Source organism: Sapajus apella, unplaced genomic scaffold (assembly GCF_009761245.1).
Source record: "Sapajus apella isolate SASKATOON/1434 unplaced genomic scaffold, GSC_monkey_1.0 scaffold23, whole genome shotgun sequence".
Lineage (NCBI taxonomy): Eukaryota > Metazoa > Chordata > Mammalia > Primates > Cebidae > Sapajus > Sapajus apella.
This window is the reverse complement of record NW_022436963.1, coordinates 8065767-8080407: the sequence shown is the minus strand read 5'-3', so window position 1 is coordinate 8080407 and position 14641 is coordinate 8065767. Positions and strand designations below refer to the sequence as shown.

Sequence of the window (14641 nt, the reverse complement as noted above, 5' to 3'; positions counted from 1 at the left end):
CGCCCGGCCAATTTTACACTATTTTATACCGTTCTCTAATATTCCTTGTGCTGCTGCTTTGTCTACTACTGATAGCAGGAGACAACTATAGGCTTTATACTTGAAAGTGTAAACTTTTGGTAGCTCTTGCTTCAGAACCATGTACATCTGTGGTACTCATACCACTCATGGATAGCTATATACACATATATGAACACATAGATGAATATCCTCTGTATCTCACTGTGTTAGTTTTCCTGAAATAGGTGGGATTCAGCAAATTTATACCCCTTTTCTGCCCCTCATGTGTCTGACTCCTTACTTTACCTTTAGGTCTCAGCATAGCCATCACCACAGATCCTAGTTTCAGATGCAGTCCCGACTAAACAGCAAATTTGAAGAAGGTGAATGTCTATTTGCTTCAAAATTACATCCTTAGTAGTGCTTAGTCTCCAGTAACTAAAAAATATTTCTTTTTTTTTTCTTTTTTTTTTTTTTAATAAGATGGAGTCTTGCTCTGTCACCCAGGCTAGAGTGCAGTGGCATGATCTTGGCTCACTGTAACCTCCGCCTCCTGGGTTAAAGCGATTCTTCTGCCTCAGCCTCTGGAGTAGCTGGGACTACAGGAACAGCCTACTATGCCTGGCTAATTTTTGTATTTTTAGTAGAGACAGGGTTTCGCCATATTGGCCAGGCTGGTCTTGAACTCCTGACCTCATGATCCACCTGCCTCGGCCTTTCAAAGTGCTGGGACTACAGGCCAGAGCCACCACACCCGGCCTAAAAATATTTCTAATAGAGAATGTTAGTAATGTTCTCCAGCTGAACTGAATTTTTTTTTTTGCTATCTATAGTAAATGAATATGCATTTAAAATTATATTTTATAGCTTCCCAAGTTTTTTATACCTTGTAAAGTATAATATAGAAAATCTGATTTCACTAAATTTTTTTCTTTTATTTTTTAAATTTCTTTTTTTTTTTTTTAAGATGGAGTTTCACCATGATAGCCAGGCTGGTCTTGAACTCCTGACCTCAGGTGATCCACCCACCTCGGCCTCCCAAAGTGCTAGGATTACAGGTGTGAACCACAGCGCCCGGCAATTTTTTCTTTTATTATTACTATTTTTGAAATGAAGTCTCGCTCTGTTGCCCAGGCTGGAGCACAGTGGCACAATCTCAGCTCAATGCAACCTCTGCCTCCTGGGTTCAAGTGATTCTCTTGCTTAAGCCTCCCAAGTAGCTGGGATTACAGGCACCCACCACCAGGCCCAGCTAATTTTTGTATTTTTAGTAGAGACAGGCTTTTACCATGTTGGCCAGGCTGGTCTCGAACTCCTGAACTCAAATGATCCACCCGCCTCAGCCTCCCAAAGTGCTGGGATTGTTATTATTATTATTATTATTATTTATTTTTTTTTTTTTTGAGACAGAGTTTCGCTCTTGTTACCCAGGCTGGAGTGCAATGGCACGATCTCGGCTCACCGCAACCTCCGCCTCCTGGGTTCAGGCAATTCTCCTGCCTCAGCCTCCTGAGTAGCTGGGATTACAGGCACACGCCACCATGCCCAGCTAATTTTTTGTATTTTTAGTAGAGACAGGGTTTCACCATGCTGACCAGGATGGTCTCGATCTCTTGACCTCGTGATCCACCCGCCTCGGCCTCCCAAAGTGCTGGGATTACAGGCTTGAGCCACCGCGCCCAGCCCTGGGATTATTATTTTTAAACAGAGACAGAGTCTCACTATGTTGCAAAAGCTGGTCTTGAACTCCTAAGCTGAAGTGATCCTCCTGCTCCCAAAGTGCTGGGATTGCAGGTGTCAGCCACCACACCCAGCCAAATTTCTTTTAATAAATGTCAATTGGAATGGGAAACAATTTTTATCCTCACAAAATTTAAGATTCAACCTCTGTGGAGGGCTAATGGTTCTGTCTAGCCTTAGTTTGAGGTGCTCTTTACTAACAACCTGCGGTTGCCTTATGCATAGCCTAGGAGCTTCCAAGTGCAGTTGGCCTTTTCTTGAGTGGATGAGTAGCGGTATTAGTATGCAATTAGGTTTTGTTTTTTTTTTTTTTTTTAAATAAAGACAGGTTCTCACTATATTGCCCAGGCTCATCATGAACTCCTGGGCTCAAGTGGGCTTCCTGCCTCCACCTCCCAAAGTGGGATTTTGACGTGAGCCATAACACCTGGTCACAATTAGGCCTTATTTTTGAATTTGATAAAAATGAGCTTTTAGGTATGCCTTCAATGAATCAATAAAAAAGAAAGTTACCATTTGGGGACTGCAATATGAGTTTTTGATCTTCTGTACTGTCTTTTAAATCAAGTAAAGCCCCTCCCCCAATTAAAAAAATTGCTTAATATAGCATTTCCCCCCTCAACCTACACCTCAGTTTTTCATTTAAGCATATTTTAAAATGTGTCTGTGTTTTGAGACAGTCTCAGCCCAGGCTGGAGTGCAATGGTGCAGTCTCAGCTCAGTGCAACCTTTGCCTCCTGGGTGCAAGCAATTCTTATGCCTCAGCCTCCCAAGTAGCTGGGATTACGGGCATGTGCTACCACGTCTGGGTAATTTTTGTATTTTTAGTAGAGATGGGGTTTTACCCTGTTGGCCAGGCTGGTCTCAAACCCCTGACCTTAGGTGATCTGCCTGATTTGACCTCCCAAAGTACTGGGGATTACAGGTGTGAGCCTGGCCTAAAACGTGTGTGTGTGTTTTTTTTTTCTTTTCTTCGTTTTTCTTTATGCCAGTTCTCTCCCATAAAATGTGTTTTTAAACTATTTACTAATAATGGATTTACCCTCACTCTTGTATGATTTACTAAATTGATTCCAATAGGTTGGGCAATTCATGATTAGTTTTTTTCATATCAGCTGTTAAACAGTGATGTTTATCAGTGGACAAAGAAATCCAACTTTGCTGTTGCCCTTGGGAATGCTCTTTAAGCATGGGGCTTTATTATGACGATAATTTGGTCAGTAAACTCCTTGGGAGATAGAGTTTGGAAGTAGAGATCTGGGTATTAAACCTGCTCCTGCTCCTTGGCAAACCTCAACAAAATGTCAGCTCTCTGTTGTTTCATCCATAAAGATGAATAAAAGTGCACAGCTGCTGTGAAAATTAAGTCTTAGAGAGGCAGGCAGTGTGCAGTGCTTAAGTACTTACTGGAGGAGTTAAATAGACCTGAATTCAAATCTTGATTTTGTTACCGTAAATTTGTTCAATGTCTTGCAATGCTTAAATTGTGCGAACGATCTCCCTCATATCTGTTGCTGTGAGGATTAAATGGACATAATGCACGTAAATCACTTGTCCAGTCAGTGTGTAGCACATAGAAAGCACTAATATTGGCTGTATTCACGATAACCCGTGATAGTTAATACTGACAAGTTATGCACCAAGAACATACCTTGCCATTCTTTTCAAATATAAGAAAAACCGTATTTTTCTTATATTGACAAGGTAGAAACTACTATGTAAAGGGCTCTTCACTTAACTATCAAGCTGTTGCCTTTATGGAAGGGCGACCACCTGCTTTACAATTTTTAATGTTATCGTAAAAGTTTATTTTTTCTTTGCCATACATTTACTATAGGAAAACAGGGGGAGGGGACCAAATGGAAAAGTACTTAAATAATGTTAAGAGCTAACAGCCTCCTCCTCTCAAACTGAGAACCAAATCCTGTTAACACTAGGTTGTGAAGTCCCATGAGTATCTCAGGTATAGAGTCTGATGGAGCTGTGACATACCGAGCTGTGACTCTGGGTCACACCCTTTGAGATAAAGAGAAGGCCTGGGGCGAGTAATGTATCATAAAGATTCAAGATCTGTTGAGAGTAGCAGGTCGCAGAGGCCGCGGAGGTTTTCAGGCTATTTTGGCGTAGCCCATTCTCTTATCTCCTTCCTAGGTCTTTGTACACATGCAAATCGTTCATAAAACCGAGATCGTCCTGAATCCACTGCTCTGTAGCCCGTTTGGGCCGAGATAGCTCGTGCGCGGAGGGGTAAGGATCTGATCCACAAATGGGCGACGCCTGTGCTCCGAGGATGAGGCCAAGCCCTTCTCCCTCGCCTGCAGCGCGGGCCCAGTGCGGCCCGGGAACTCGCGTTATCGCCACAGAGCCCACGCATTCCACAGGCCGTTGCCGCGGCGTCGAAGCCCTCGTCAAGCGTTGCGGTCGCCCCTTTTGGCGGGCTCGGGAGCCCCAAACCCCGCCCCCCGGCGCGGTATATCCGCACTCGCGGAGGCGGGTGCCGCGCTCCCATTGGTGGAAAGGCCCACGGTAGCCCCGCCCCCTTTCGGCCCCGACGCGCGCACGTTGAGTGGCGGGGGAAGGCAGAAGAACTGCCCCAGCGAGGAGCGGCTCCGAGGACCGGGCAGCACGGTTGGGGTGCCCGCTTCGGAGCCCCCAAGAGGCTGCAGTGTCGGGAGCGCAGCCGGAGGCCACGGGGGGAAGGGGGTGGGTGGGCTGAGAGCAGCTCTGCGGCGAGACGGGCCCGCCGCCCCTTCCCCCCACATTCGTCGACCTTGTGGGCAGAAGCTTCCCGGAGCTCCTCACGCCGGCGGGATGGCGACTGCTCTGGAGACTGAGGCCTCTCCGCCGACGGACTCGAGCTGGGAAAGTGGCGGCCGCGGAGACGACGAGATGAAGCAGGCGCTTCCGGAGCTTGAGTCCTCCCCACAAAATGGCGGCGGCGGCGGCCTCAGCATCGCGGAACCTGGCGGCGGCGCTGGGCCTGAGGAGACCGCGGGGGCCGAGGCCGCTCAGAGCCTCAGCCACGAGCAGCCTCAGGAATCCTCTGAGGCGGGCGCGGCCGCCCTGCCCAGAGGCCCCGAAGAGCCCGAAAGGCCTGTTAGGAGGAGTTTTCAGATCCCCAGGAAGAGCAGAGAAAAGAAAGGTGGTGCCTCCCCTTCTCCTCAACCCCTCTGTCTCTCTGTCTCTCTCTCTCTCTCTCCCCCTCCCACTTCCATCTTTTCATTAGAACCTTTCTATGTCCTCTTCCCACACCCATCCGAGACACGTAAACACGCATGCAGCGCCGGCCGCCTCTCCCCTCACTGCCACGGCCGCCCAGCTGCCGCGCTTGGTGCAAGAGAAGGCGGAGGAACCACGCTCCCCTGCTCCCCCTCCCCGTGGAAGTTGGAAGTAGCTCAGGTTTGAAGCCTGTCCGTAAGGCTGCACTCCCAGAGAGGAAAGATGGTGCTCGGCGCCCCTCCCTCCCAATCCCCGAAGGCAGAGAAACCGTTGTGTCCTAAGGATGCTTCTGAGAAGTCTCGCTATGGAAATAGCCCTTGGCCATGGATTCTGGGGCTTTCTCCGAGGCCATTGCCTTTTGAGGACCACAAGTGCTTCTCCCCGTCGAAATTCTTCAGCTGTGTGTGTCTACTTGAAATGTGCTTGATGTCAGCGTCCTCCCTTATTTAGAAATCTTCATTAGTAGATGTGATCCATGCACACTGCTATTTTCCATCACACTTCATTTCCATGTAGATTTTTCCCCCTTGTTATTGAAGCGTTAGATTAAATAGATCTCTCTTTTTAAGTCCGAACTTAATATGGTTTTTCTTATATTTGAAAAGAATGGCAAGGTAGGTTCTTGGTGCAGTAATTTCCCGATGGAAAACTAATGAGAAGTTACCTTATCCCCAAGAGTCACCAAGTTGGTCTTCTAGATGGTAGAACTTCAGATTTAAAAAAAGTACACTCTTAGTTTTTGGAACCCATGTGGGAACAATTACATTAATTATATGTACTTTTAAAAAATCTTAATGCCATATTAATATGGAGTCAAAATTTCTAAATGAAGATCAAAATTAGTATCGTTTTTTGTTATTGGGGTATTATTTTTTAACTGTCCAGTAAATTTTGGATATTCTGGATTTAGACTACCTTTTTGCCCTACTGTGTGGTTAGGTTTTTCATTATTTACTTTGGAAAATAATAGGATTTTTTTCCGCCTACGGAAAGCTTTTTCATTTCTTGATTATAGAATCTTGGCTGTAGCATTATACTGACTTTCTATAAGCATAACCAGTTCCACTTGCACTACTGGAATTGTTTGAGCCTTTTATCGGAAAGTTACAAATAAAGTTCATTTCTGTTTGGATGACAAAGCCAAGAAAATACTTGGTGTGAGAAACCATGTTGACAAAGATGAAGTTAACCTTTGGAAGTTAGCATGAGGACTGTTTCTAGAAATATCTTTTGAGTTAATATGGGGTTCAGAAAGATACTTTTAAAGGTCAAGACTGTCAGTTCTTTTGGTGTATTTAGTTAAGATTTGAGATGTATGATTATAGTCTGTATGAGAGAAGTTCCCAGCATAAATTATCAATTGGTAGAGAATAGGTTGGAAGCACATTTAAATGGGCTCTGGTTATGAGGTAGGAAGTCGAACTATTTTTTTGTTCACAGCGCAATAAAAGCCGCTTGAAGTCTTTTTTTTTTTTTTCTTTAAAGTTTTAAGTGCCTAAGAATATGGACAAACCATGATACACTTTTTTTCTGTATGTTAGTACCAGAAAATTGGCCAAGAAATCCTTAAAATTTGGTTTGAAATGTGGGAAGGCAGTAGGAACTGGAAAGGCATTGTGTGTGTGTGTTTTTTTTTTTTTTCGTTAGATAAATCCAGAGATTGCTGTAAAATAGACTTGAGATGAACACACTAAACGTGGAAATAATTGAGAGATTAGGAAATATAAACCTAGCTTTTTCCCCCATAGTCTTGTACCTGTTGGGTAAAACTTGTATTTTCCGTTTTTACTTAGAGACAAAAGTTGTGAATAGGGAAAATATATCACAGTGGACTTTTTCATGTTTAGTGAAAATGAGCAATTTTTAACTTGTGTAAATATTTATGCCCTGATCACCAGCTGTTCAAATAGTAAAGTAGCGACTTAAGTAGAACCTTAAAAAATTAAATAAGCAGCTATTTTACCACTATGAATTTTATCCTGTTCAAGCTGAGAGGAGTTAGTGCTTGGTAGAATTTAATACATAAATTCAACTTTATTTTTAAAAAATTACATCATAAACTAATAAGCTGCAAGTTTCACTCTTCACCCCAACATCTTCTCTTGGAAGGCTCTAAAGGTAAAGGTATCACTTTGTATAGAATTTGGCTAGGTTTTTTTTTTTTTTTTTTTTTTTTTTTTTAAAAGACAGGGTTTCACCATGTTGGTCAGGCTGGTCGTGAACTCCCGATCTCAGGTGATCCGCCCGCCTTGGCCTCCAAAGTGCTTGGATTACAGGTGTGAGCCACCGCGCCGGGCCGAGGATTTGGCTAGGTTTTATTAGTTGTGGTCATCTAAGTCTTTTTATCATGAATATTAGATGGTTTTCAATAGGTATGTCTGCTTGAACTTTTCAGTATCAAGGTTCTGTTGCATTCATATTTTAATATGGCAGACCTTGTGACTGCTTTTCCCATGAAATTCAAGATTAGGACTTGACTGCTTTAATGCCTTAAAGGTCACTGCTATACAATTGTAACTTGTTGACTCAGTTCCTTTTTTGGGCTTGTCAATAGTATGACATCCAAAATAACTGCAATTGTAATTTAGTAATAATATTGGCAAACACTTGTATAGTATCTAATAAGTTGTGGGCATTGTTCTAAGCAGTTTATATACATTGACTAAATCTCAGCAGTGTTTTGTGGTAGGTACTATTCCCATTTTACAGATGAGGAGGCTAAAGTACTGAGAAGTTAGGTAACTTGCCCAAGGTCACACAGCTAATAAGTGGTGGAGTTGGAATTTGAAGATAGGTGTGGAGTACTTCTTACTTCTGTTCAAACTGGGTAGCAAGATTTTTCTTTTTTTTTTTGTAACCTAAGGATTTAAGTTAGCTGCTTTTGACCTGAACCGTTTGTAACAAAAACTGTCTCCCCCCACCATTAAATATAGAAATATTTAGTACATTTTCATCCTTGGGGAATTTTGACATTCAGAAATTTTGTTCACTATCGACATTTGATTGGTGCTGATAGATTGACTATCTGCAAAGGTATAAATTTTTACTGTTTTTGATGTATGTTGTATTATTTATTGGCTGAGGCATGATTTTTTTTTGAGGCAGCCTCACCCTGTCACCCAGGCTGGAGTGCACTGGCACAATCTCGGCACTCTGCAACCTCCGTCTCCTGGGTTCAAACGTTTCTCCTGTCTCAGCCTCCCAAGTAGCTGGGATTACAGGCGCCCGCCACCATGCCCAGCTTTTTTTTGTATTTTTAGTAGAGACGGGGTTTCACCATGTTCGCCAGCCTGGTCTTTTCATGAGAAAAGCAGTCACAAGAAAAGGTCTACCATATTAAAATATGAATGCAACAGAACCTTTGATACTGAAAAGTTTAACCATGTTGGCCAGTCTGGTCTTGAACTCCTGACCTTGTGATATGCCTGCTGGCCTCCCAAACTGCTGGGATTACAGGTGTGAGCCACCGCACCTGACCAATTCTTACATTTAACCAAATTGTAGAATTGCATTTTGTTGGTAGATGTTTCACTATTGCTTTGTTTAAATCTAGTAAGTCATCAAAAGTAAATTGGTAATTGCATTTGATGTAATTTTTCCCTCCAAAGTTCTTGGGAAATGGAGTAGTTATGATTCACTTTCTGGAAAATAATGTTTTTGTAGCGTACAAGGGAGTCTCAAAAATTAGTTGCTCTCATACAGTAAGTTTCCAAACTAGTTTAGTCCAGAAGTAATTACTAATTTTCCTAACCTCCATCTTCCCCAACAAAATTTGCACTTATCTTTTTGAAGCTATTGGAGCCAAGTCTCATTCTTAAGGAAATATCCGTTGTATGTCATTAGTTGTGTATAGATGAGTGGGTTCTGAGAACAATAGATCTCTCTGTACATAATAGCAAAGCAATGGAGGTAAAATTTACTTTGTCCTATCCTCAGTCCAAAGATCATTGTTTCATATTTGTACGCTCTTGATTCCTGCCAGCATATTCATTCTTAACTATGCATTATGTTCAGCCTTGTTGATTTAGCAATGAAGCACCCATTCCTATTGTCTGTGCTAATCTTTTTTAGACTGAAGAAAAGTGGTTTTTAAAAAAGATCTTAACTGTGAAGAACAAATGGATGGAGAGTGGTTGTATTATAATCATTAATACCAGTAGACATCAGCTATGAATTCAGAGAGAATTTCAGATCCCCAGCTGCTTCTTGATAATTATTTCGTCGTCTTCCATGAATTAGTTACTTTAAATCAGACAGCTGTTTATTTAGACTTCATATTACCCGTTTGTGGTTTTTTTTTTTTTTTATGGAGACGGAGTCTCTTTTTTTTTTTTTTTCTTCTGAGACGGAGTTTTGCTCTTGTTACCCAGGCTGGAGTGCAATGGCGCGATCTCGGCTCACCGCAACCTCCGCCTCCTGGGTTCAGGCAATTCTCCTGCCTCAGCCTCCTGAGTAGCTGGGATTACAGGCACGCGCCACCATGCCCAGCTAATTTTTTGTAGTTTTAGTAGAGACGGGGTTTCACCATGTTGACCAGGATGGTCTCGATCTCTTGACCTCGTGATCCACCCGCCTCGGCCTCCCAAAGTGCTGGGATTACAGGCTTGAGCCACCGCGCCCGGCCGACGGAGTCTCACTCTGTCGCTTAGGCTAGAGTGCAGTGTTGTAATCCCTGCTCACTGCAATCTCTGCGTCCTGGGTTCAAAGCCTTCTCCTTCCTCAGCCTCTCCTGAGTAGCTTGGATTACAGGTGTCCGTCACCACTCGCAGCTAATTTTTGTATTCTCAGTAGAGATAGGGTTTCACTATGTTGGCCATGCTGGAACTCCTGACCTCAAGTGATCTGCCCACCTTGGCCTCCCAAAGTGTCGGGTTTATAGACGTGAGCCAGTGTGCTCAGCCCCATTTGTATGTTTTGATAGGAGTGGTCCATCTTTTAGGTTTAGCTTGTGTGTGTGTATATACATAGATACACAGAAGTTATGTATTTTTGATATTTTTTGCAATACATAAATACAAAAATATCTGCGTTAAAAGTAAACAAATTGGTAAAACTAATTGACGAAGATGTTCCTTTTTTTTTCTGGAGTGCAGTGGTGGGATTTTGGCTCACTGCAACTTCCCCCTCTTGGGTTCAAGTGATCCTCCTGCGTTAGCCTCCTGAGTAGCTGCAAATACAGACACGTGCCACCACATTTTATATTTTTTTAAGTAGAGACGGGAGTTTCTCTGTTGGCTAGGATGGTCTTGATCTCTTGACCTCATGATCTGCCTGCCTTGGCCTCCCAAAGTGCTGGGATTACAGGTGTGAGCCACCGCGCCTGGTGAAGATGTTCTTTTGCTTAAGAAACAAAGCTACTGCTTGATTACTTAAATTGTATCTCTGCCTACTGCCTAAATACGACCTTCAAATCTTGAGTATGTTTTGTATAATCTAATAAAAAATATTTGATGATAGTATGGCTAAGAGTCAGGAAATGTGAATTCTAGTTGCTATTCTATGGTACTGTCAGTTTCTTCATTTGAATTATAAATCTCCAAGTGCCCTTCTAAATCTGTGTTTCTCAGTCTTGTAAAATGCATCTATAAATAACTTGTCAATAGGGAAACCTTTTATGATTAGTAGTCAGCTCAGCTGTTTTTCTGACAGGCATTTAATGGAAATTTATTAAATAAGCAAAATTACACATTAATGTGTGAAAGAACTTTTGCTACTATTAACCTTTTTTTAAAAAAGAGGTTGTTAGGACTCTTGGCCCTAGTATCTCTGCAGGAAAATTAAAATCAGAAAAAATTAAGATTTGGGAGAAGACATTAGAGGGTATAGAAAGAGCAGTCTTAGAACCAAATTCTTTTTTTTCTTTTTTTTGAGGCATAATCTCTGTTGCCTAAGCTGGAGTATAGTGGCGTGATCTCGGCTCACTGCAACCTCTGGTTCAAGCCATTCTCCTGCCTCAGCCTCCCGAGTAGCTGGGACTATAGGCCTGTGCTACCATGCCCAGCGAATTTTTATATTTTGAGTAGAGACTGGGCTTCACCATGTTGGCCAGCATGGTCTTGATCTCCTGACCTTGTGATCTGTCTGTCTTGGCCTCCCAAAGTGCTGGGATTGTAGGCGTGTGAGCTACTGCGCCTGGCCTCTTTGTTCTTTTATAGCTAACTTACTGTGCCTAAGTTGTTTTTTTTTTGTTGTTTTTTTTTTTCCCCAGAAGGGATGGGGGTCTTGCTATGTTGCCCAGGCTGGAGTGCAGTGGCTATTCACAGGTGTGATCCCACTACTGATCATGGGAGTTTTGACCTGCTCCGTTTCCAACCTGGGCTGCTTCACCCCTCCTTGTGCCTAAGTTTTCTATATGATTTCTAGTTTATAAAATGAGGAAGCAGTGATTTTTTTTACAGCTCGACGTGATTGGACATTGTACATCTTATACACACCCACATCTTATATTTCAGGATATGAGATAGGGAGCCTGATCGCTTGAATTTAAATCCCAGCAGCTTGATTCATTGATTAACCCTGCAACCTTGGACCAACTCAACTGCCACTTGTTTCAGTTGCAGTTGAGAAATGGGCATATTGAACTTCATAGGGTCGTTTGGGTGATTGAGATGATACGTGTAAAGCTCTTAGTACAGTATTGAAGGTGGTACTTAACCACTAATGGTTACACGATAACTGTCAGAGTCTAGAGAACAGTGTGTTGAATACTGAGTCCCTTAGTGAAATGGATGATTCATAAATGTAATGCTTTCCCTATTTGGATACACACAGGGTTGTTTTATTATTACTACCTCAAATAGTGACCCATAATTAAGATTTTTTACTTATGTTTTCTTTAAAAGGAGTGACAGGATACACTGATCAAGATGCATGTAATGTTAAGCGACCTCTGAGGACATAAAATAGACTACCAGAGAATGTACATTGAGAACAGGAACTTAAGTTTTCCAGCAAGTTGACTTGAAATCCTTAAAAATCATTATAGCATAATTTTATTATTGTAGAAATTATCACCAGAAAAAGTGAGAAATTATAACTGGCCTAACTAATGAAGCCACTGAGGCATTTGCAATACAAAGTTATTAGGACACAGATATTTATTGTTACAACTCAAATGCGTTTTCATTTGCAGGAAGTTTTCCTACTAGCTGTCGTCTTTAGTACATTGGATATTACTCTTGGACATTGCTTTAGAGTGAACTGGTAATGTTAAATACTTTGAGAATAATTTGTATGTGAACTTTTATGCAGATTTATGATTTGAGTAATTTCTTACTTTAGATTAATGGCAGAAATTGTGTTGGGGTAGCTTAACTAATGAAAATTTCTCTTATGTAGACTACAATTTCATAGAAATTGGAAGCCATGTGATACATTTTTTGTGTACATTTTAGATACCTGAAGTCATTTTGTTAGTTTAGAAACAAAATTGTGTGTAAAACTCAAGTTTTAAAATCATGCTTGGCCCACTTTGAATGTGAAAGCCTATAAAGACCTCCACATGCTGCTTTCTTTGCTAAGTTCTTCACAATTTAATTGGGGACAATTATCATAAAGATAAGATGTTTTTGTCCTACATTCTGTAACACAGGTTTGAATTAAGACAACGTATGTCTCCTGCCCTCTTTTCTGAGCTTTCATTTGTGTTTTGTATGTTACTGAATTGTTGAATTTGTGAATGAGTCTTAATTTTAAACAGCAATCATTTAGTAGTAGAATATATTTGTTGATTTTTTTTTTAAGGACGGGGTTTCACCATGTCGATCAGGCTGGTCTTGAACTTTCCGACCTCAGGTGATCCACCCGCCTCCGCCTCCCAGAGTGCTAGGATTACAGGCGTGAGCCACTGCACCCAGCCTATTTGTTACTATTTTTAAAGCTCTTGACAGAGTTTCTCATTTTCTTCACTCAACTGTTCAATATTTTTGTTATTGTTGTTGTTGTTTTTGTAGCCGTTCAGTATTTTTAGGGCTAGCACTCACAGGGCTAGCTACTGGGATATGGGAAAGATGAGTGATGAACAAGACAGATACAGTTTCTGTCTCATGGAGCTTGTAATCGATAGGTTACTGAATTATATTCATCTGCTACAAGTTTAATTATAGGGCACTTTGTGTTGAGTAGTCTTATTCTATTTGAGTACTTGTTTGAGGTTACTCCTGTTTATTTTTTTATTGCATAACTGTAGGTATGTTGACTATTTTTTTTAGTGTACAGTTCCAAAGTAGTGGTAACCATTTGTTTGTACACACTGTGCCATTGAAAACTACATTTTTACAGATACTTGTGTAATATATACATGGTTTGGTAAATGAATGGATGAACGGGTCTGTCATTTGACATGTTCTTTAAAGTCTAATAAGCATGTATAGAAAAGACAAAAGTTGGCTGCATCTGTTACCTTTAGGAGTATGTACAAGTGGAACATTATGTTTGCAGTAGTGAGCTATTTTGACTGACATTTGTTGACCCTTACTAAGCAGTGTCTTGAAAGAAATTAAGGTAATAGAGAATAACATAGTTTCTTTTTAAATTTTTTTTTTAAATTAAAAAAATTTTTTTTTGAGACGGGGTTTCACCATGTTGGTCAGGCTGGTCTTGAACTCCTGACCTCAGGTGATCTGCCCGCCTTGGCCTCCAAAGTGCTTGGATTACAGGTATGAGCCACCACGCCCAGCCAAGAATAACATAGTTTCTATAAGTACTTCTCTCTACAATGAAAAGTGGTTCCTTTTTGATTTGGGGAAATATGTATATGTATAGTCTTTAAGGCATATTAATAAATTAAAATATTTTGTGCGTAAGGTGTAAATTTGAGGTTACTAGACCAGTAATCCAAAAGAACAAATTGGATATTTGACTTAAATATTTTAAAAATTAAGTGGGGGCTGGGCGCAATGGCTTACTCCTGTAATCCCAGCACTTTGGGAGGCCAAGGCAGGTGGATTACCTGAGGTCAGGAGTTCGAGACCAGCCTGGCCAACATGGTGAAACTCTGTATCTACTAAAAATATAAAAATTAGCTGGATGTGCTGGCAGGCTTCTATAAGCCCAGCTACTGGAGAGGCTGAGGCAGGATAATTGCTTCAACCTGGGCGACAAGAGTGAAACTCTGAAAAAAAAAAAGTGGGATGTGGAATGGTTGGGTATGTGGAGGATAAAAAGTTACTGTCTTAAACGATGCATTGGATGCTATGCTTAGAGCCTTTTCCATGTTTTGTCTCATGTATGGCATGTGGCATATAGTGGTCATTAGGGTAGCTGGAGTTTGCCATTTTACATTTGAGAGAACTGAGCTATATAAGTAATTAATTTACCCATCATCTTACTCCAAGCCAGTAATGCTAGGTCTGGTATTTGTGTCGAGGTTTGACCCCAAAGCTCCAGATGTTTCCATTTTACTAAGTTGTTATAAATGTTCTACCTTTTGTGGATTATACAACAAGCCATGTGGGTGCAGCATTTTATTTTTTATTTTTATTTTTGTTTTTTGAAACACGGTCACACTCTGTTTCCCAGGCTGGAGTGCGGTAGTATGAATATGGCTCACTGTAGCCTTGAGCTTCCGGGCTCAAGAGATCCTCATGCCTCAGCTTCCCAAGTAGTTGGGACTACAGGCATGCACCACCATGCTTAGCTAGTTTTTCTTTTTTCTTTTTTTTTTTTTTTTTTTTTTTTTTTT

At 41.4% G+C, this 14641-nt stretch overlaps 1 protein-coding gene and 1 long non-coding RNA gene across 8 annotated transcripts in view; both read left to right on the top strand.

Moving 5' to 3' along the window:
• Positions 1–4327: 4327 nt before the first annotated feature.
• The window catches only part of TASOR (transcription activation suppressor), a 69932-nt gene continuing 59618 nt past the window's right edge, over positions 4328–14641 (top strand). For all 7 annotated transcript variants that reach the window (XM_032290235.1, XM_032290238.1, XM_032290233.1 and 4 more), the window contains exon 1: positions 4328–4882. In XM_032290235.1, the coding sequence (XP_032146126.1) occupies positions 4552–4882 (331 nt within the window). In that variant the 5' untranslated portion in view covers positions 4328–4551. The remainder of the gene's footprint in view (positions 4883–14641) is intronic.
• On the top strand, positions 4889–7882 carry LOC116559433. Its single transcript, XR_004272454.1, has 2 exons — positions 4889–7110; positions 7272–7882. It is a non-coding gene; the product is annotated as an uncharacterized LOC116559433 (long non-coding RNA).